Genomic DNA, 21,931 nt, shown 5'->3' with positions numbered 1-21,931 from the left:
AATACACCTCCTCGTTCTCCAACTCCTACTAAACAACTTGATGACAAGATTCCAACTCCTCCTCCATCTCCACCGAAAACTACTGTTCCAGTTTCGGTTGCTCCCATACCACCACCTCCTACATCTCAAACCACCACTTCTGTGCCACCACCACCACCAGTTAGTACGATACCAATCTCTACCACTCCTTTACCACCTCCTATCTTTTCACAAGCAACTACCACCACTACAACCGAACCTCCAGTAAACGTCAATGTATCTGATACGGGGGCTACTACTGAAACCGAACCTCCTATTACATCTAAACCTCTTTCACCCTCACCCTCAACAGATTCTGGTGATACTCTCGGTGGTGCCAATCTTGAGTTTGACTCAAATTATTACAGTCCTTATCGGATTCCCACTGATGAAGATGAAGATGCTCCCATCACCAGACAACAAGTACAGCGTCTTGATGAAAAGCTTGATCAATTGCTTGCCTCTACTAAGACGTATAACGATGTGGTGCTCAAGGCTTTTTTGGACACCGCTTTTGAGCAATATACAGGGGCCCTTGACAAATCGACGAAGGCCGTTGAAGATTCAACCTCTTCTTGCCAGAAGGCTACAACTGAAGTTGCAGAACTTATTCATAGTTCCAAGATTTTTCTTGAATCCCTCAAGAGTCATGCTGATAAGAATTCAGCTAAAGTGAACGCTTCAGATGACTCTTTATCAAAGTCACTTCAAGAGGAGCAAGCAAAATTCGAAAATGTTCGTTCTTCAATTCAAGTTGAGAACACTTCTCTTCTAAGCTCAGTGAATTCTCGCCTTGAAACACTCAATGTTGATTTAGCTAAGGAGAGTACTTTAAGGGAGGATCTTGCACGTCAAACCTCTACCATTGAAGTTCAGAAAGTTCAATTGGCTCAAGCTGAAAGGGAGATTTCATTGTTAAAGACTGAGCGGGTTGTTTTCGAAGTTGTGCTGGTGATGTTCAGAATATGCTAAACAATATTCTTAGTGCTCATGATCCGATTCTTACCCTCACCATCCGGAATCATCTGACTTCCAAGCTTCTTCCTGCCCTTGCACTTTTACATGAGATGAAGGGTGTTTCGGAGAGATTCGTACCTCCAAAACAAGGGGGAGAATGTGTTCAGGCAACTCAACCGAAAGTCACTGTCAAAACAGAACCGAAGGGTAATGAAGCTTCGGGTTCTGGAAATCAAGATAAGAAGAAGGGACTTGCTGATGATAGTGATGAAGAAGAAACAATTGCCGAAGCCCTAAAACGAAAGAAAGGGGATAAAGAATTGGATGAAACCCTTCGGGTTGCGAAGGAAGTAGAAGAGAGGGAGCGAAAGAACAAGAAAGAGCAAGATGCCTTAAATTGCAAAAAGGCCTTGTTTCCTCTTTGGACTAGGGAAACGCTCATCAAAGAAGCAATAGAGTTTCCAAGCGTGTACTGGCTGGAACCTGTAGCTTCGTTTGATTGTGAGAATTCGAGGGGCTCTCAGTTTGATATGCCTATAACACGAAAGACATTTACTTTTCACTGCTTTGATTCGACTGTTCAAGTTCCCTCACCTCACCCTCAGGTTGATCGTGAACTTATTGATTTTTATCTCAAGTTCGGTCAGCCTCAGTACCTGACTTGGAGTGCTCAGAAGATTATAACTGTCAAGGTGCTGAAACCTTTGCCTGCAGGGAAGTTTATTAATGTCAATTTCACAATCACCCGAGGTTCAGACAACCCGGTTTCTGTTATATCCCTGCCAGATCTTCCAAATTTGAATCCTCATGATTGGATCTTGCTGTTTAACATATTGCTCACCAATGCGAAAGAATATGAGCCGATCCTAGATCATCTGAAGAGGATGTTGGCTTCTTATATCCATGAAGTTGCTGCCATGGATCAAGAGATTGCTAAAGTTTTGAAGAAGAAACCCACTGTAAAGCCAACTGCAAAACCTGGAGATGTGAACAAAATGAAGATGGGTCAAATTGATTCTAAACATCTCACAGTGATGTTCACAAGAGGCGAAGCCAACAGATTTCTTTTCGCTCTTGTTGATAAGCATCTGTTCTCAACTGACTGCTTGGAGCATATTATTAATATCATTCATCGATGCAAGCAGAACACTGAGGCAGACAAGAAGAACTTCACGGACATGCTTCGGTGGTATATCACTTTTCGTCATACTCTACTGGCCATTATACCGAAGGTGTTCAAGACTATCAAGAAGTCTTCTATAGCTCAACCGAACTGAGCTTTCGGCTCCATTGACGCAAAGGGGGAGATTGTTGGGTATTTTATGTTGCGTCATGGGCTTAGTTTTGTATATCCGGATTGGGCCTGTCCATCCGTGATTGTTAAGTAGGGGTAAGCTATAAATAGTGCATACATGTATGAATTAGATACGGTCGTGATTATTATTATTATTGATTTGTAACCCTAAACACTCTACAGTCGAAGTTCTTAATCGAGCTCTTTTGAGGTGTTGAAGCTTAATCATTCGACATCAGTTAAACCATTCTTGTGTTCTTCATTACGTCATTTATTGTTTTTCTGCTTAGAATCTATCGATCCTACTAGAACTTTGTTCTAACAATTTGAATTCCACTTTTCACTTTCCTCATTCATGTAAGCAAACATGTCCATAATATAAATTCGTATCTCTTCAAGCATGGTGATCAAAGATTTTTTCCTAGCATCCAATATTATTGAGTTGAAGCACTCTGAGATCCCATTCTCAATTGCTTCATATGCATAACCTGATCCAAAATAGGCTCTACACCATTTTTCTCGATGCTTTGACATCAAGTATTCATATGCAGAAGGGTTCAATTTCTTGATGCTTTCCATATGCCTCTTGAATTCACCTTGTGTGCAAGTCATACAGGCAGCCCAAAACAACTTCTTATATTCCAAACCTGTGAAAGCCTTTCTAAAGTTGGCATAAATGTGCCTAGCACAATTCCTGTGTTCAACATGAGGCAGTATATCTTTCACAGATTCAAGCAGACCCTACAAGACAATCATTTAATTAGTTTAATAGAGGAGAAATATGTAATAAGATAATTATGCAATTAAGTAGAGGACAAGTATGTAAAATTTTACCTTGTGTTGATATGATATCACTACCAAACCTCTTCCACTATCAAGATCTAAATCATCCCTTAGAAGCTCAAGGAACCATGTCCAGTTAGCCTTATTCTCAACATCCACAACAGCCCAAACAATTGAGTAGACCTAATTATTGGCATCTCTACCTATGGTTGTCAACAACTCACCCTTTACTGCTCCCTTCAGAAAGCACCCATCCAAACCAATAACTCTTCTACACCCTTTTTTCCAGCCTTCACATATAGCTTTGAAGCCAATATAAAACCTATGAAAATAGTTTATCCCATCTTGATTGACAGTTACATACACCTTACATGTAGAGCTTGGATTGGATCTTAACAAATCTTGTGCATAATCCCATATTCTAGCATAATGTTCAGTCAATTTACCTTCAATTAGCTCATTGGCCCACTTCTTGGCCCTACGACATTGGCCTATAGACACATCACACCTAAACCTTTGTCTGATGTCAGTAATCATCTCTTTAAGCTTCACCTTAGGTTTATTTGCAATTTCAGTTATGTAGTGTCTACCTATCCATTCAGGAGTAACCATAGAGCCAAGTTTGAACTTCCTACCACAAACATGAGTAGCTTCTAAAGTCTTGATTTGAATAGATCTTTCATTGAACATCCATGAGGCATACAGTATGAAAGGGCAACCATTATCCTCATTTCTTTTCCCACATCTTACAAGTATTCTTGTACTGTCACACTTCTCAAAGTAGACCTGATACCCATTGTGGACTGCGTAGTTTTGGATACAAAACTTCAGCTGTGTAACATTCTCAAAAATATCACCAAGTTTTGGTTCCATTTTGTCCCATCTTGTTTTTGGATCATGTATTCTGTACTTGTTTATCACCTGTTCTTGCTCTTCTTCATCTTCATCTTTTTGTAAGTCACCACCATGATACACTTGTGCTCTTACATCATTAGTCAAACTAGAGTTTCTAATATTTTCATCAGTTAGTAACACATTAATAAATGCATCCTTACACTTGTCCAGTGGAGTAATGAACTCTTCGTCTGGTTCATGATCCATGTAGATGCCATGAAGATCAAAATCCATCTCATTAAGACCAGAGAAAGGCTCGTGTAAACCAAAAAATGGGTATGTGTTGCCTTCGTCTTTTGAATCCCAATCCATCATAACAACCTGAAAAAACACACATTATCGTTATTCGTTAACCTCTGAAGAACAAAGAACTGTAATAACACAATCTTCAAAGAAATTACACATACCCTGTGAAATCGACTCTCCAATAACCTAATCTTCTTCAAAAAGCCCTAATTTTGTGATGAATGATGTCGATTTTCTGAAGGATTCTGAGAAAGTATATGTTTACGTGCAAACCAGGTTGAGATAAGGTGATGGGTAAATGGACGTAACGGACGTAACGTCCGTGCTAACTCCTCAATTAATTACCAAATCAACACATGGGTAACCTGCTACTAAGGGTTCAACCTGTTAAATGAGATATTTGATATATTTAGTGAAAGTATCTGACTTTAATACCCCAAAAACTCATCCAAGGGTAAAACCGACATTTTTTGGAAAACTTAAGGGCTTTTATGACAATTTCCCTTTGAATTTTTTATAAAATAAAATAAAGATTAAATTACACGAATGGTCCCTATGGTTTGGGGTAGTTTGCACGTTTGGTCCCTAACTTATTTTTTAACTCGGAAGGTCCCTACAGTTTGTTTTTGTTGCGCGTTTGATCTTTGTCTTACCTAAAAAGACTAATTTGTCATTGATTTTTTAATTTATTTAAATAAGGTGGGGTAGGTAAGATAAGATAAGATGATGTGGAAGTGGGGTTGGGTGTGTTTATTTAAATAAATTGAAAAATCAAGGACAAAATAGTCTTTTTAGGTAAGACAGGGACCAAGCACGCAACCAAAATAAACAGTACGGACCTTCCGAGTTAAAAAATAAGTTAGAGACCAAACATGCAAATTACCCCAAACGTCCCATCCATCATATAAAACATCCATCGATTACAATTTTAAATTGATTAACCATTAACGTCCCAAATCAAGTATCAAGCTCAAGCTTAAGTTTCTAATTAGTTTTACTCAAGGTAGTAAAAAATGTTTGACGTTAACTAGTAGGACGACTGAGATTAAATGATTAATCGTCTAGGTGAGAATTAACCAAGGAGCATAAGTTATTAAAGAAATTATTTAAAAATTAAAATATCTTAAGAAAATAAGTACTAGGAAAATTTGAGATTTTGAAAATTTTAAAATTTTAAAATTTTGGTATAATATTTGAAAATTAGAAATGTAAAATTATGAACATCTTAAAATTTTTGTGTAATATTTGAAAATTTGAAGTTCTGAAATTTTTGGCCGCCTAGCTTCACCTAGGACCGATATTGACCAAGACCGCATAAGAAGACCGCCTAATGCTAATCGTAGATGGATTGAGGCCGCCTAGGGACCGATTTTTACAACACCGATTTTACTACAAATAGTGGTGATCGAAAAAACACATCACAAAAGTAGCAATAACAACGGTAGTTGCAGCCACCACAACGTGTTATTTTTCCTACTGATTTCTAACCATTTTTATTATTTTTCAAATTCACCATATCAGTAGTTATATACACAATGTTTTCTTGATAGAAAAAATGGTTCTATTTTAGATTCACAAGGAAGAAGACGAAGATTATGTGAAATGTGAAACTTTACAGATGGGTTTGTTGAATGTTAAAAAAGATCTCTTCTTTGGGTGAATATGTTTAGGAAAAAGATAGAAAATTGGTCTCCATCAATGCCAAATAAAAAATCTATTGAAATCGATCTCCAATTCTTTGTCTTCAATGCATCAATCACAAAAAATAAATAAATAAATAAACCATCAAAGTTTATGACTAAATGAAAACAACTATAATCTGCTTTAGATGGACGTGGATTCAATCCACAACCAATTATTTTAATTTATCAATCGTAGAAATTGACGAGTTTTATTTAAGCATTTTTAGTTCATGATGAAAGTTGAAAAGGATAAAAAAACCTAGATAGACACGATCAATCAAATTTCTCAAAACAAAATCAGTGATGACCAAAAAAAATTGAAAATTCCATCATTTTCGTTGGATTTTAGAGATTTTGATAGGAGAAACAACATCATTAATTGTCACCACCTCCGTAAGATGATTTTTGAGTTGTCTTTGCATTGGATGATGATTTTTTGTCTATATGGACAATTTTGCCCTTGGCTCCTTTTCGTTCCTACTATGGATGCTTATTATATTGGTGGTTGGTATTTGCGGTTTTTGTCTTCATTTTTGGGTGATTTGTGAACTAATTTCACCTAATTTACATGTTGCTTATCATCATCTTCAACAAGTGATGGCTGCAATGTCATCATTAAAATGACAAAAATACCCTCTATCAAACAAAATAAACATACACCCGAGTTCTTTTCTTCGTCACAACCCACTTCCTCCCCAGTTTTCTATCTTGTTCTTCACAAAACCGGTCCGTGAAGGAGACATGTACTGCCACCGGCAGAGTAAAAAATCCCCAAAATTATTCACATTTTTTAAATCAAAAAAATGTAAAAATCCCCAACATGAGGTTGATATTTGGCAATTTAAAGGAGATAAATATAGAAAAGCCATATAAATTTCATGATTTTTCTATAAGTTATGCTTCAAGTACAAATGGGTACTACCACAACAAATCCAAATTTATCCAAGACTTGATTAGCTTGTTCAAAATTCTGTGATACATATGAAGCTTGTGCAAAATTTCATCACTTTTTATCTTAATAGAGATGTGAATGAAGTTTGTTGTGTCTTTCTCATACATATCTGATATACCTCAGTAATATATTGATTCATTGAAGATTATACAAGTATACAACAATTCATAATGATTTCCGTAGTTGAACTTAAATATGTGTATTATTGTTTAACATATATACACAGAGCTTTAGGTAATGTACCTGAACTATGTTTGGTGAAGTCAACTGAAGCTTGAAGGCAAGGTGTTGCTTCCGCTGTTGCGTCATATTTCTCATGAATTGGGGATTGAGCAACTATGAAATTGCACCAGGCATCTAATTAGTGAAACATGTCAATAAACAAGTAAATCTAATGATAAATAAAAAAAAAAAAAAAGGCAAAAACCCAATTTATATCCAATGGATTTGAAAATATTTTGTGAATCAACTGTGAAGTAGCCGAATTTAGCATAAGCTGGCTGTTTAAATCGGGAGTAGCGCCACCACCATGTCTATATGTGTAGAGCATCATTTCAATGATTATTACACCGTATACTTGATTCTCAACTATAGATGACAGGATCATTGCCTGTAGTGATGTTAATTCCACATTACCCATCAGACCTAACTCACTCTATACACATTGTACATGGGAAAGAAGAAAAAAGAATTTGAGATTGCTTTATTTCGAATTAAGAGTGCAATTCACGAACCTGGGTGGACAAGCAATCTACAAAGAGATCGATTAATCGACGGACAAACCATAGGTGTGAAATCAAGTAGCGTAATATCTCAGAAATCGTTTTTTCTTTGAATTGTGATTTTTTTATATCGTTATCTTTTTTCTTGGAGTTCGATTACTCTGAAATATTTTTTTTGGTGACTCAAATTCGTATGATAAGCAGCCGATTATGGAAGCAGGCGATGAAGGAGCACGTGAATTTGATGTTACCGGTAATAGCCGAGTTTGGGAAACGTAGCAAATGCTTTATGGAAATTGTATTTTTTTTCCTTCAGAAAATTAATCCATTCATCGAAACAATGTTTATAAATATTGGGTACCTGAAAATTTTGAAAAAAAAAATATTTTTTATATTTATAAAAAAACCCAAAAAAAAATCTCCAAAAATTATAAAAATACTTCTACTCATTATTGTAATGACTTTGTAAAAAGAACTGCTAAAAAATAAGGTGTTTTAGATACTAAACTTGATTTTACAAGATTGGATGTTTTAAAAAAATGTTGAACATAATATGATCCAAATAGAGATGATTCAAAAATATTATGATTCAATATGTTTATGATCCTTAACTTGTTATGATCTAAAAATATTTTGATTCAAATATTTAATGATCCTTAATTATTATATTTTTTATGATTCAAAAATTATAATGATCTAAATGTTGTATTGAACAAAAACTTTATTTAATTCAATATAATATGACACAAATTAAAATGATTCAAATTAATATGATCCAAAATTGTATGATGCATAATATCGTTATGATTCAAAATTTTATGAACCAAAAATAATATAATTCAAAAAAAAGTATGAATGAAAAATATTATGATCCTTAATATTCTTCTTATTTAAAATTTTATAATTGTTAAACATTAGAAAACTCAAACCGATGTATAATTTAAAAAATCAAAAAAATCATAAAATAAAAACAAAAATAAAAAAAAAAATCCTACTATCTTCAAGTATGTAGTAAATATATTAAAAAAAACAAAATAAAACGAAAAAGATAATAATAATTTAAAAAAAAACGAAAAAATAAAAAAAGCGAAAAAATATAGAAAAAATGAAAAAAATATAAAAACATTAAAACCGAGCATATATCTATTTAAGAAAAAAAAATTGAATTTTTTTTTAACGAACAATAAAAAAATCAAAATAAATGTTAAAGAAAATGAAAAGTCATTTAAATGACGTTCCATGGACGTTCGTCGCATATGATTATTCCTTCGAGTTCGTATTATGTTCCATACACATGCGACGCGTGCGAACGCGTCATGGCCAAGTAAATGGGTTTGACGTTGGTGCCCTTAACGAAATGATTGGTAGAGAATAGTCATTACGGTTCCTACCAATTTTTTGGTTCCTACCGGATCCGGACTATATATATATATATATATATATATATATATATATATATATATATATATATATATATATATATATATATATATATATATATATATATATATATAGGGAAGGGTTATATTGGAAGGCACAACTATTCATTCTCCTAATTAACATTGAACGCCTAATAATTGATGTTGAAGAAGACAAGGCGTTCGGATCAATGTCGCTCTAGAGTACTCGATTCAAACAAATACTAACATAACTGTTGATCTCAAGTTCTCACGCTCAGTCTAAAAAGATTTCAATCCTCATAATTTCCTTTTTAATCTGCCCTCTTAATCTATTGTTCTCACGAATATATGATAGCTTTTGTTGGTTTAGGTCCCAAAAATACACACTCAAAACTCTCGTATCTAAACCCTAAAAGACTCTGCAATTCTGGTAAAGCATCCCTGTTTCTGTATGTGTAATTCTAACAAATCGTGTATTCTTATTTTGATTATTTATATATTCTTCTCATTTCTATACATTTCTTCTCTATAAACTATGCTATTATACAATATGCTAAATGATATTGATTATAATGACGTCCTACTATTAATGATGCTTAGACCAGTATCCTGTATCACAACCAAATAAATATTTTCTACTATTTAGTCCACATCATTTTTTGCAGAAAAGGACGATTATGCCCTTTTATTTTATATTAGAATAAAGCTGCCATTCTTTTTTTTTAAACAAATAACATAAATTATTGCATTGTTTAATTCGTGTTTCTGTGTTATTCCATGACAAAAAAAAAATGCCATTATATAATTTTTGTGACATTAATGACATTCCTATTAGGGCAACCTACTTTTGCATTTGGTTATGACACTAATCTTAATTTGTAATTGTTTATTTAAAATTTTTTGTTTATGTGTTATATTTTAATAAAAGTTAGTTTGCCTGTATTTTGTTGTAACATAAATGGACAGTTATGCCCTTTTACAACAAAAAACTGAAATTATTGCATTCTTCAATTTATAATTGTGTTATTCAATGGCATTAATCCTAATAGGGCAACCTACTTTCGCATATGTTTATGAAATTACTCTTATTTATATTGTTTTTATTCTTTTTTTTCTTTTTATTAACAGATCTGGACACTTATGCTCTTTTTTGTTACATTATACCAAATATTGGCATTCCTAATAAGGCAACCTATTTTTGCATATGTTTATGACATTAATCTTATTTTGTAATTGTTTGTTTATTTCAAATTTTCTGTTTAAGTGTTATATTTTAATAAAAATTAGTTTTCCAGTACTTTGTTGTAACAGAAATGGACAATTATGCCCTTTTATAAAAAAAAAACTGAAATTATTGCATTTTTCAATTTATAATTATATGTTATTCAATGACATTGATCCTAATAGGGCAACCTACTTTCGCATATGTTTATGACATTACTCTTATTTATATGGTTTTTATTCTTTTTTTTTTCTGTTTATGTGTTATATACTAATAAAAAATATGCATATTTTTTATTAACAGATCTGGACACTTATGCCATTTTTTGTTACATTATACCAAATATTGGCATTCCTAATAGGACAAACCTACTTTGGCATATATTTATGACATTACTCTTATTTGTAATTGTTTGGTTATTTAAAATTTTCAATATACTAAGTGTTTATTTTTTTTATATTTACTAATATATAAAATAAGATTGGCGTAATTGTGATTACATTGAATATGATTTTAGTATTTTTAAATTACATAAAGACCATATTACCCCTACTGTTAATTTACTTATACTTTTCATGTTTTGGTATTTCTACTTATTTCTTAGTGACGTCATATATAATTTTTTAATAATTTTTACTATTCCACTTTCGGTTTTTCCTATTAGAGCCATATTCTTAATAAAATCACTTCCCTTTATAACCCTACACTTTATAAAATAATTTATTATGTGTAACAATGCCTTAAAATGAAAGAAAAAGCTAAAATACATCTTTGTTATATATAAATACGAAGCAATGATGCTATAATACATAAATAGATGTATGTAAGTTGTTGTATACTACAACAGTATTACTACAACTTACTACAACCGGGAAAAAAGATACTTACATGTATTAGTGTAACTTGGCAGTTGACTTTCTATACTTTATCAACAACAAGAATGATCATTTACAATCTCATGTGTGAACAGACCAAACAAAGCCTACAAAAATTTGACAAAAAGAACAAATATTTAAATGGAAAAGTAAACACAACATATATATTTCATTTTAATGAAATTCGTATGAATAAAAATTAATATGGAGAAGATGTTTTAAATTAGAAGCATAATCATATGATCCAACAGAGGTTATAATATATGCTCTTTTTAAAATTAAATTCCAAATATTGGAGTCAAGTACTAATGCCCAATAAGAAAAAAGCATCAAATTTATCATAATAATAATAATAATAAAAAAAAAAAAGACAACAAGATAAACAAAGTTGGGCCAGGCAAAAAACAAAGGATAGTCAATGGCAAAATCGTCCATATCCAACAAAATTCGACAAACTGCCATTAAGATTGTAACTATACCCCTTATAACAGTAATTAACACTACTCTTGGCATTATACTTATCCTTGTAGTAATACCGATACACATTTTCTTGACAAAACATAACCACATGAATACCAGGGTCAATATCGTCCATACTCATCATAAAGCCCCAATAGATACAAAACTTGTATATAATCTCCCTATAATAGCAATAAATAAACCTAATGATCCTTCTCTCACCATCACATATACCCCAACAACCAATTATTGAACAGAAGAATGTAATAAGGGGTAACACCATACAACTTACCTAAAAACCATAAAATAGATAAACTATCCCCAGAAACCTTAATCAACATCGTTCCCTTAAGCTCTCCTTTCCCCAACATAATAGGTATCATACGCTTCCAATTTAAAGATATGTTAGAAGTAATATTATGATGATAACAGTAGCATCTGCTCTTCAACATGCAAAAACAACATATTGTTAATCAAAATCACATCCCTCCTAATAAAACCATTAATTCTTTGGATTAAACCCGTCAAAAACACAATACTCATCTATTAACCAAATCAACTAAAAAACTACAGAAATGATTTTACCCTACACATGTTTTTCAATACCATACATGTTCAATCCTTTTTCTCTTTTTGTATTTTAATTTAATCTCCAATTTTGTCATATTCGTTTATAGTTTAAGTTGAATTTAAGCTAAATTTCTTTGTAGATTGAGCTTGTATTCACAAAATATGGAAGATAAATCATTAAAATAAATTTATTTTTAATTTTGAATATATATGATCAACAATAATCTCCTAATTTTTAGCATTTTCGATTTTCAAAATTGAAGAGTTATTTTCGATGAAAATTTTCAAAGTACCTGATCATTTCAAATACACCGGTCTTCATTTCCGTTTTTCGGAGAACGCCTTTTGGCTATCATTTTCAAACAGAATATTCCTGCATATTGCATATTGAACATGTAAGTGATTATATGTAAATATTCATATTTTCTTACAATAATGAAAAAAAAATGAACAATAGATGGAAACATCAATACAAGTATTATGAGAAAAAATATAAAATAAGCTTTCATTTCTGTTTTGCTAATCTAAAGCAATTGTACTTAGCACTTCTTCCATATAGCCCCAATGATCTAAATATGTAGAAAGTAGTATTAAAAATATCAAAAAACAAAGCCAAATAATTCATAAAACTTTTAAAGAAAAATGTCATACAAATCCTAAACACTTTTAAGAATCTCTACTATAAATAAGTGAACAACAATATAACTAATAAAAGCAAAATATTGTTTCTGTAAACATAAAGCATAATGAACATTTTGTTTATGTGAAAAACATCACAATCATAATTTCAAACATCAGGACATTTATACATTTTTAGAAACTAATATCATAATTCATAAAATTTACTCCAGTGCTCAGTGCCTTCAGTTCTCCTAACACAAATTAATAACTTCACTGGTTCACTGCTTTACAATCATAATTTAGAAATCAAAAAACATTAATAATTATAGAAAGTAAGAAAATTAATATAAAAAATCAGAATATTTACCTCAGCACTTTGATAGCTAAATGCTTTACAAACCGAATTCCAGAAATCAAAAAACTAATATATGGGAGAATGCGAACTTAGAGTTTAAATCCAAAATCAGGTTATGAGGGACCAAAGGACACACCGAGAAGAAGATATCTGAAATAAAAAATCAGGAGATTTTAGAGCTTGAATAAAGAAATCAGAGGATGACTTAGATTTAAATGAAAAAGCGATCAGCAAAGGACTAAACGAGACTCCTCCATCTAGGCGTGTCGCGACGTTGCGTTTACCCATACATTGAAGTGTGTCGCGTGCGTGTCTCTTTTACCGCTCAAGTGAGTTCTGATTTTCACGTTGGCGCCCTTATTTTGCCTACTCGGTAACTAAGTTTGGCCCAAATAAAATGTGAACCATAAGAGACATAGAAAATCTCATCCGATTGTTGCCCTCGCCTTGGCCCAGCTCGCCCGCCCATTGACCGGCCTTGCATATATAATATGTTTGTTTCTCAAGGATCATGTATTTACCTACGTACTTATATGTTGCTTTATCTATAGTTCAAAGTAAAATCGGATTAAAATTGTTAATTTTAAACAAGGAATATAGTTTCAACCAACCATTGAATCATTATGAACTTACCGACAAAACATTTATATTTATTATTTTTTTATCATTATCAATAATTACCTTATAATTTAATTAAAATTATTTTTACCTTTTTCACCTGTGATGTCCACGAGTTATAACCTAGTATGTATATATATATATATATATATATATATATATATATATATATATATATATATATAGTAGGTTATAACCCGTGGATACCACGGACAAAAAATTTAAAATGATTTTAATTAAATTATCACTTAATTATTTAGCAACGATAATAAAAAATTTAATAATATGTAGATATTAAATGACGATGGCGATTGTAGACATCTGTTATATAATAAGAAAAAAAATAGTTAGTAATAATAAAAATAATATGAATTCTTAAAAAGAGAATAAATTTAAGAATATAGATAGTTTGAACCTGTAAAATAGTAATAAACAATTTAATAATATTTTGTTATAAAGTTAAAGATTTTATATTTTATAAAAATTCTTTAATTTTTAAAATAATAATGAATAATAGATTTAAAATAAATAAATACAACATATTACATATGTAAGAAAAAAGTCGGAAAATTGTCGTATTGGCTAAAATTAATAGCATGTGCAGTAGGTAAATGTTAAGACGATGATGCGTTATAGTTTTTCTTGAATTATCTATTATCCAAATATATCTTTCTATTTTTGACATCCATGTTCTTGTTTGATTAATAATGAAAAATAATGAATTAAAGTTAAAAATAAAAGTAATAATCTTAAAGTATGGAAAGAAGATTGATAAGTCCGGTAAATTGAATAAAATTTAATTCACAAATTGAATAATAAAGAAATAGCGTGTAAATCATGGTGAGTAATCTATTATTTTGAAACAATTATTAATTCACATATTTATATTATGTGTCTTTAATGTCATAACGTATGATTCTGCAAAATATTTAATATGTTTTGACGATATTTAGGACGTTGTTTAGGAATAAATTATTTAAAAATGTTCATATTGTATATGTTATATAAATTGAATTGACATATAAAATTGTTGACCATCATATATAAAAAATCTATTTTAAAATTTAAATGGAATTTTAAATTAGAATGAAATAAACAGTAGCACCTAGTACGATTACGACACATACAGTAGGTTATATTTATTTATTAATTATATAAAATATTAATAAAATTAACAAAAATAATATAGTTGGATTTATTTGTTTGACATATGAGTTACTTGGCAAAATAACACAAGTAAATGATGAGTATTTTGTATTCAGTTATTAACAAAATAAGTAATTATAAAATATTAAAATATATTTATTATATTTTGCTTTTGTTTTTATATAGCAAACTAAGTAATGTTGTATTTATATAAGTATTATTATGTTATTTTTTGTAATGATAAAACAATTCACAACATAAATTAAGAAAAATAATATAATGAAATTTATGTATATATATTGCTTTATTAACAAAATCGAAGAAAATTAGGGGGGGTTAGAAATGTAAATACTTTAAAATAGAAGGTGTTACATAGCTAATTGTGGAGTACTTCTTTCAGGATCTAAACCTTCAGATTTGGGGGTAATGTTTTCGTCGGTACAATCTCCTAGAAATGTCAATGATATCTGAGCAAGATAAAAAGATTAACAAAATGAAGATGATGGAGAAGAGTATTTAGAAGACAACGATGGTTTCCAATAAATGGTGACCTATTCGGAAGCTACTTGTTCAGCAGGATAACACAATGACACAACTGGTAACAAAGAGAAGAAGAGGAATTTCGGATGCAGGTATACATATTTTTACTGAAATATAAACGGATTATAATCAATTCTTATTGTGGGATTTTTTTAGGATTTGCGTTTCAAATCTTGGCATATTTTTCGTAAATTCGTTTGATTTGCTGTTCACTTTTCTAAATAATGATAATTTTAGTTAATGGCATTAATCTGGATGCATTTGTTATTTGCTAGGATCTGTAGGAGCTTATAAACCAGTTGTGGTCAAACGTGTCGTGGATAACATGACTATCAATTTAAGATCAAGTTGTTTCAAAAAAACTGATGTTGCTACTGTGTATTAAATTGTATTTTTTTTCTGACTCTCTAATCGTTTAGTTGTAATAGACGTGAAGTTTGAACGGAATTGGAATCCAATTCCATTCCATTATGGCATTGGTTGCAAATGAGTACTAGATTGAATCTAATTGAAATTCACAAATCCTTTGACATGTGGATTTCAACATTCTGTCCTAAAATCTATGAAATCCAATTTACTCGCATACCCTTTTGTTTTCAAAAGGGTAATATATATTTTTTAATGTATATTTTACATAAAAATGGTAAATGTATGAAAAAACATAGACTAACCATCTTAGCCTTTTAAGCAAGAGAGTGCCTACCATTATTATGTTCTTATTGGTTAATGCAATGTTTAATGAATAATGTTTGTGTTTTATATAATTTTTTTTTTCTATTTTCAAACTCTTGCATGAAGGGTAGAGTGCATGTAGGTGGACTGTTAATTATTTTCTTATTTTAAAGTGAAGTGGAATTCAAAAAATGAAATAATGTATGTTTTGTGCAAATGTTACATAATGTCAAAACTGCAATTCAATATCAAAACCATGGCAGGAATAGAGTGGTGAGTACAAAAAAAATCTTCCGTTTAAATTGTGTTTATATATATATATATATATATATATATATATATATATATATATATATATATATATATATATATATATATATATATATATATATATTTTAAGTAATAATTAAAATTTGACATCTTTGTCTCTATGTTGTAGTGTTGGTAACAACCATGAAAAAACCAGATTGCCCTTTGTGTCCTTTATTCTTTCAATTGCACCAAGTCATTTACTATTAGAGTAAAATAAACGAAACGTTTTGTTATGAAAATGTTACAACACAAAAGTATTATGTTATAATATGCTAATAAGACGATAACTATTTTACATTGCCCTTTTTGCCCTTTAAGGGCAAAAAGGACAATCATGCCCTTTTCTATTAATCTTTTATTTCTCAATAGAAAAAAAAAACATGTCCCTTTTCTGTTATGTACAGAACTATCAGCAATATATCTATATTAGTATAGTAGACGATTTTAGATTCATACTTCCATTCATTTGGTAAATAGACATAGCAAAAAGTAAATTGGCCATTTGCCCTTTGAGTAAAAAAATGAAAAAATTAAACATTATGTAAAATGGCTTTTACAAAATTGTTACAATATAAAAGTAAGACACTATAATATGCTAATAAGGAAATAACAAAAGTAGATTGCCCTAAAATGTTGCTTTGAGTTAACAAATGAAAAACTAAAACTTTCTGTTATAAAACTCTTATACCAGTAACTTATGATGCTAATTATTGGACAAAAAAAACTTTATGTTATAAGAGTTTTACATACGAATAATATGATGCTATAATATGGTAGTTGTGTGAAGTTATCTTAACATGAACAATTTATGAAAAAAACAAAAACAAATGTTAAAGAATAGAAACATATATTATACAGAGTATTTTTTGGCTTGACGATCAGAAAAGTATGAATTTCAGGGGCATACTTTTGAAGTTTTTCTTTATTTTATTTATTTATTTTTTTTCCTGTAAAAGATGTAGAATTTCAAGGGCAAATCAGTCACACAGTAAAAATCATACTATATTATGGAAATTTGTTAATTTTTTTTAGAAAGTACAATGCTATATGATGCATATTTTCTAAAGTTTCATTGTTTAATTTAATTTTTCTATATAAAATGCAGAAAAAATGACATGGCATAAATATTTGTTATTTTAAAGTAGTTTTTTTTTAGTAGGGGCAAAACAGTGAAATTCGTGGTCTCATTTGTATTTTTTATAACATCATTCTTATAATTAGATTTGAAGAAAAAGAAAGATAACCTTGCAGAATTTTTTTTTTAATCAAAGTACAATGCTATTTTTTGCTTACATTTAAAGTTTTTTTTACTTATAATTTTTTTTTTTTTGCATATAACATTTAGAGTGATAAATTACAATGTTAATAACAAAAGTGGTTATAATGAAACAAACTTAACATGGAATGGAACCTTGGATTACTATTCCGGTTTTCCATGGTCCATTCCTCAAAAAAAAGTAATTGAAGGAGAAGAAATATCGTAACAGAGGGAGAAGAAAAAAGAAATAAAGTAAATAATATATTGCAAATCACATAAACATAAAGCAATCAATGATCAGGTGTGTATTTTGATTGAGTTTTTTTCGAGAACTAAAGCTTGTTGGCAGGAATTAGAGTGTAAAGATTATAAAAGGGCATTTTTGGTATAATTAATTCTTTTATGCTGAAAAATACACTATTGATGATGTTATTTTATTAAAAAGCTGAAAGTTATAAAGAAAGAGGAGGGTGATATATATGTCGTATGGTATCTCCTACAGAATGAAAGTAGGATGATATATGAAACTCAATTCCTCAAAATAAGTAAGAGATTGAGAAGAAGAATCGTAACCGAAGGAGAAGAAAAGGAAATAGAGTAAATAAGTTTTTATAGATCACAAAAACACAAATAACTAACATTTTTTTTTGTAGACTAAACAGATGGAGATATACCTTCGGTAGGCTGTAGAGACAGAAGAATTCTTGAATACAGGTTCCAAGACTTCAATGAAGAAGCGAAGAAGATATCAATCACGAAATCAATATTTGTAAGTTGGGGGATTATGAATAGCTGATTTTAAGGGATTGCATATCCCTATTAAAGTTTGAAAATGTTCTTTACATGTATAATACGTAATTTGAATGCAGTGTAAAACTAATTGAAAACTAATTTCCTTAATCTTAGGAGATGAGTTATTGACAATTGAAGAATCGCATGGGCGAGAAAATCAGTACAAGACTTTTTTCTGTGAAGGACACGTGGCAAGTAGGAGGTGCAAAAGAGGGACACGTGGCGTGCAAAGCACTCTTTTATTAAGAATATATATATATATATATATATATATATATATATATATATATATATATATACTAGGTTATAACCCGTGGAAACCACGGTTGATATGTTTAAAATTATTATATAGAAAAAAAAAATATTAAATGTCAACAAAAAATACAACATATTTTGAATTGTAAGTAAACCTAAATTAATGTAATAAGTAAAATAAACATAATATTTTAACATACATGTTGACACACTTATTTTTATACAATATTAGAAGTTTTATTGATCAAATTGTCATCCTTAAAACTCGTGTGTTATACGGTTGATAAATTAAAATAACATGTATAATAACAAAAACATTCATTAATCATAAATTTACAAACACCAATTTATATAATTTTTAATAAAATAAACGTATATATTAAACTTAGAAGATAAATTCAAATAAACTCATCTCTCAAATTTAGATGATAAATCTGGATATCTAAAAACATCATATGGATTTTTTTGAAATTTATATAACTATTAAAAATAAGTTTGAAAAATATATTTAAAAATAAAATAATGTTTTAGTTTTCTTAAATTGAAGACATTTGGAGATATGCGGAAAAATTAAATTGTTGAAAACACAATATTTATTAATATGGATAGAATTGATTTATATGTTAATATGAACCCTTTATATTTTTGAAATATATATTTGTATCGAAGCTTGCTACATTACATATAAATATATAACTATTTATTTATAGTTAACAATAAAAAATAAATAATAATAATATTGCTTTTCAAATAAAACACAAATACGGAAATCAAATCTCGTCTTTTATTATTTTTAAGATAAAATTTATAATAATAGAGGGGGAAACTAATCATCTAGAGGAGGGAACTAAAATAATATACCAAACTTTCATTTAACCATTGCATTATGATTGATTAGCTTTGACTTTTTCTATGAGATACCAATACCACCTCTGTGGCCATATGATTTAAAAGAGAAATTAAATAAAATCTTCAAATGTCCTTTGTAGCATCATCTTAATTAATCATTGACACCAACAATACAATAACATAGTCTTTTAGTTTACATTTGTTTATTACTTGCACATTAACTAAGGCACAAACTGGATTACTGTAATATTGATTTGTCATTTATATTGTGTCACCATACACATGAAGATCATTGTGGAAGAGTCTTCTCACATGGTGTCAAAAATTAAGAACCATGTTTCAAGATTTTGACCTTAACACATGCATGTTTTTCAAATTATTAAAATCAATATTTCCTTATAAACAAACCATTATACACAACTTGAAAGACCATGCCATAGTATTTAATAGATGAAAAAAAAACTTACAGGATGAAAAAAAAAGTAAAAGTATATAAAATTTGAATGATATTGAAAAAAAATATTGAAGAGCTTAGAAGGCACATAATTGGTTGGCAAAATGATAATATTTTGAATTTTATAAAAAGGAAAAGGTTTCGATGGTCTACTCAAGAAGAGAAGAGACATGGAAAAGTAAAAGTGGCATGTTTACCACTTGACTATTGACCTTATTATAATAAGGTAATACATGACAATGTATTTGGAAACTTATTTATAATAAATTTACTAACCAACTTTCAGTTTAGTTCCACTTAGTAACCTCAAATTTTTTTAAAGTTGTATAAATTAGTTCACCTACTTGTGTCCAAATGCCATTTAATTATCGAGCATCAATAGTATCTTCTTCCTTGCGGCCCTGTTTAATAAAACATAGTTAATCTTAAGAGTACTTATAATTTATTTAAAAAATACCTTTAAAAAATACGATGAATAATATGATTATTTACCAAATGTAGTTTTTTAGATTTATTAGATACAGCTATACTTACTTTCTAAATCATAAGGTATGCCTCACCATTAATCTATCTAGTGCAATTGCTCTATATTTACAGGGATCTATTTTACTCAAATTTTCTTATTTTGTTGAAGTCTAATTAACATAATATAGCATCATACTTTTCTTATGTAAAACTCTTATAACAGAAATGTTAGTTTTTTAACCTTCTTTTCTATAAGGGTGGATCTTCTGCTGCAAAAAAATGATTAAAGGGAAAAAGGGTAATTTTGTCCTTTCATGCCTCTTACGAAATCCACCACCATAAAATCCAACTACAATGCTTTTTTTTCCCTGTTTTTATTCGTTTGTTTGAGTTTTTATTTTTTCTATTTTTTATTCAATTTGACCATTTTGACCTTTTCACATATATTGTGTTTATTCATCCATCTTTTCTGTTTTTATTCATTTGTTTATGTTTTTATTCATCTGGATTAAGTTTTTCATAAATTCTTTCTTTAAAATAAATTTTCAGAAGTACCATGCTATTTAGTAATCTATTTTTGATTGATTTTTAAATTACACATCATTGAAAGTATGGATCCTGTTTTATATTACATTTCTTTTGAACATGGATCGATTTTACTCAAATATTCTTATTTTGTTAAAGATTAATAATCATAATATAACATCATACTTCTCTTATGTAAAACTCTTATAACAGAAAGTTTAGTTTTTTTTTTAACATTTTTTACTATAAGGGTGGATGATCTGCTGCAAAAAAATGATTAAAGGGAAAAAGGGCAATTTAGTCCTATCATTGCTCTTACCAAATCCTTAACCTTGCAATTCAACTACAGTGTTTTTTTTCTGTTTTTATTCTTTTAAGTTTTTATTTTTTCTATTTTTTATTTACTTTGACCATTTTGACCTTTTTCACATACATTTTGTTTAGTCATCCATCTTTTCTTTTTTAATTCATTTGTTTATGTTTTTACCCATCAATTTAAATTTGAAATAAACACCAACACTTGAATCACGTGAAGCAAACTTCAACGTCCAATCAACAATAGAATTAGATATCACAGTCAACTTAGAAATAATTTCTATATGCAAATGTCAAAATGACAATTAGACCCTTTGTAGATACCAAAATCCAAAGATGGTTATATATTTAATATCTTCTAAATACCAACCTTCTATAATGAGTTTTTCTAGGGTGTCTTCGTGGTAGGATACTCTTAAACAATGTAAATTGATCAATAGAATGGATTTCTTCTACAAAAAAAGAATAATCTCTAACTGAAAGCGCTTTGATTTGAGGAATATTTTTACCTCAAAATGACAGATGCAACCCTTGGTATGGTTTTATTTGACCGCCAACATGGAGCATCCCATTAATTCTCTCCAATTCATGGAATAATACATAAAAATACATTAATTAATCATAATCAAAATCAATTTGCTTGCCTAAGCTTACATTCAAAGTTGATTTAGAATAGTTCA

The 21,931-nt window shown here is 29.6% G+C and overlaps 1 protein-coding gene and 2 long non-coding RNA genes across 5 annotated transcripts; 1 reads left to right on the top strand and 2 right to left on the bottom strand.

Annotated features, from left to right (window-relative positions):
- Window positions 1-2,608: 2,608 nt before the first annotated feature.
- Window positions 2,609-4,480, bottom strand: LOC145163092 (uncharacterized). Its single transcript, XM_079081987.1, has 3 exons — window positions 4,354-4,480; window positions 3,104-4,267; window positions 2,609-3,010 (listed from the first exon to the last, which is right to left on the bottom strand). The coding sequence occupies exon 2, from the start codon at window positions 4,259-4,261 to the stop codon at window positions 3,236-3,238; it is 1,026 nt and encodes a 341-aa protein (XP_078938113.1). The 5' UTR covers window positions 4,262-4,267; window positions 4,354-4,480; the 3' UTR covers window positions 2,609-3,010; window positions 3,104-3,235.
- Window positions 4,481-6,941: 2,461 nt separating this feature from the next.
- LOC145163091 (uncharacterized) lies at window positions 6,942-13,370 on the bottom strand. Of its 3 annotated transcripts, none has more exons than XR_013739554.1 (6): window positions 13,295-13,370; window positions 13,063-13,200; window positions 12,368-12,447; window positions 11,797-11,942; window positions 11,059-11,152; window positions 6,942-7,183 (listed from the first exon to the last, which is right to left on the bottom strand). It is a non-coding gene; the product is annotated as an uncharacterized LOC145163091 (long non-coding RNA). The 3 variants fall into 3 exon arrangements; XR_013739553.1 differs by having other exon boundaries at window positions 6,942-7,162; XR_013739555.1 differs by having other exon boundaries at window positions 6,942-7,162; window positions 11,797-11,890.
- A 2,878-nt stretch (window positions 13,371-16,248) lies between these two features.
- On the top strand, window positions 16,249-18,606 carry LOC145163245 (uncharacterized). Its single transcript, XR_013739672.1, has 3 exons — window positions 16,249-16,299; window positions 18,250-18,365; window positions 18,503-18,606. It is a non-coding gene; the product is annotated as an uncharacterized LOC145163245 (long non-coding RNA).
- Window positions 18,607-21,931: the final 3,325 nt, after the last annotated feature.

This window comes from Lactuca virosa, chromosome 3, assembly GCF_052849685.1.
Source record: "Lactuca virosa cultivar CGN04683 chromosome 3, Lactuca_virosa_CGN04683_v6, whole genome shotgun sequence".
In the NCBI taxonomy this organism is placed as follows: Eukaryota; Viridiplantae; Streptophyta; class Magnoliopsida; order Asterales; family Asteraceae; genus Lactuca; species Lactuca virosa.
This window is presented reverse-complemented; position numbering and strand designations above follow the sequence as displayed.

What these genes read in the sequence shown, in the direction of transcription:
- LOC145163092 (XM_079081987.1), bottom strand. Translation starts at nt 4,261, where the DNA reads ATGATGGATTGGGATTCAAAAGACGAAGGCAACACATACCCATTTTTT.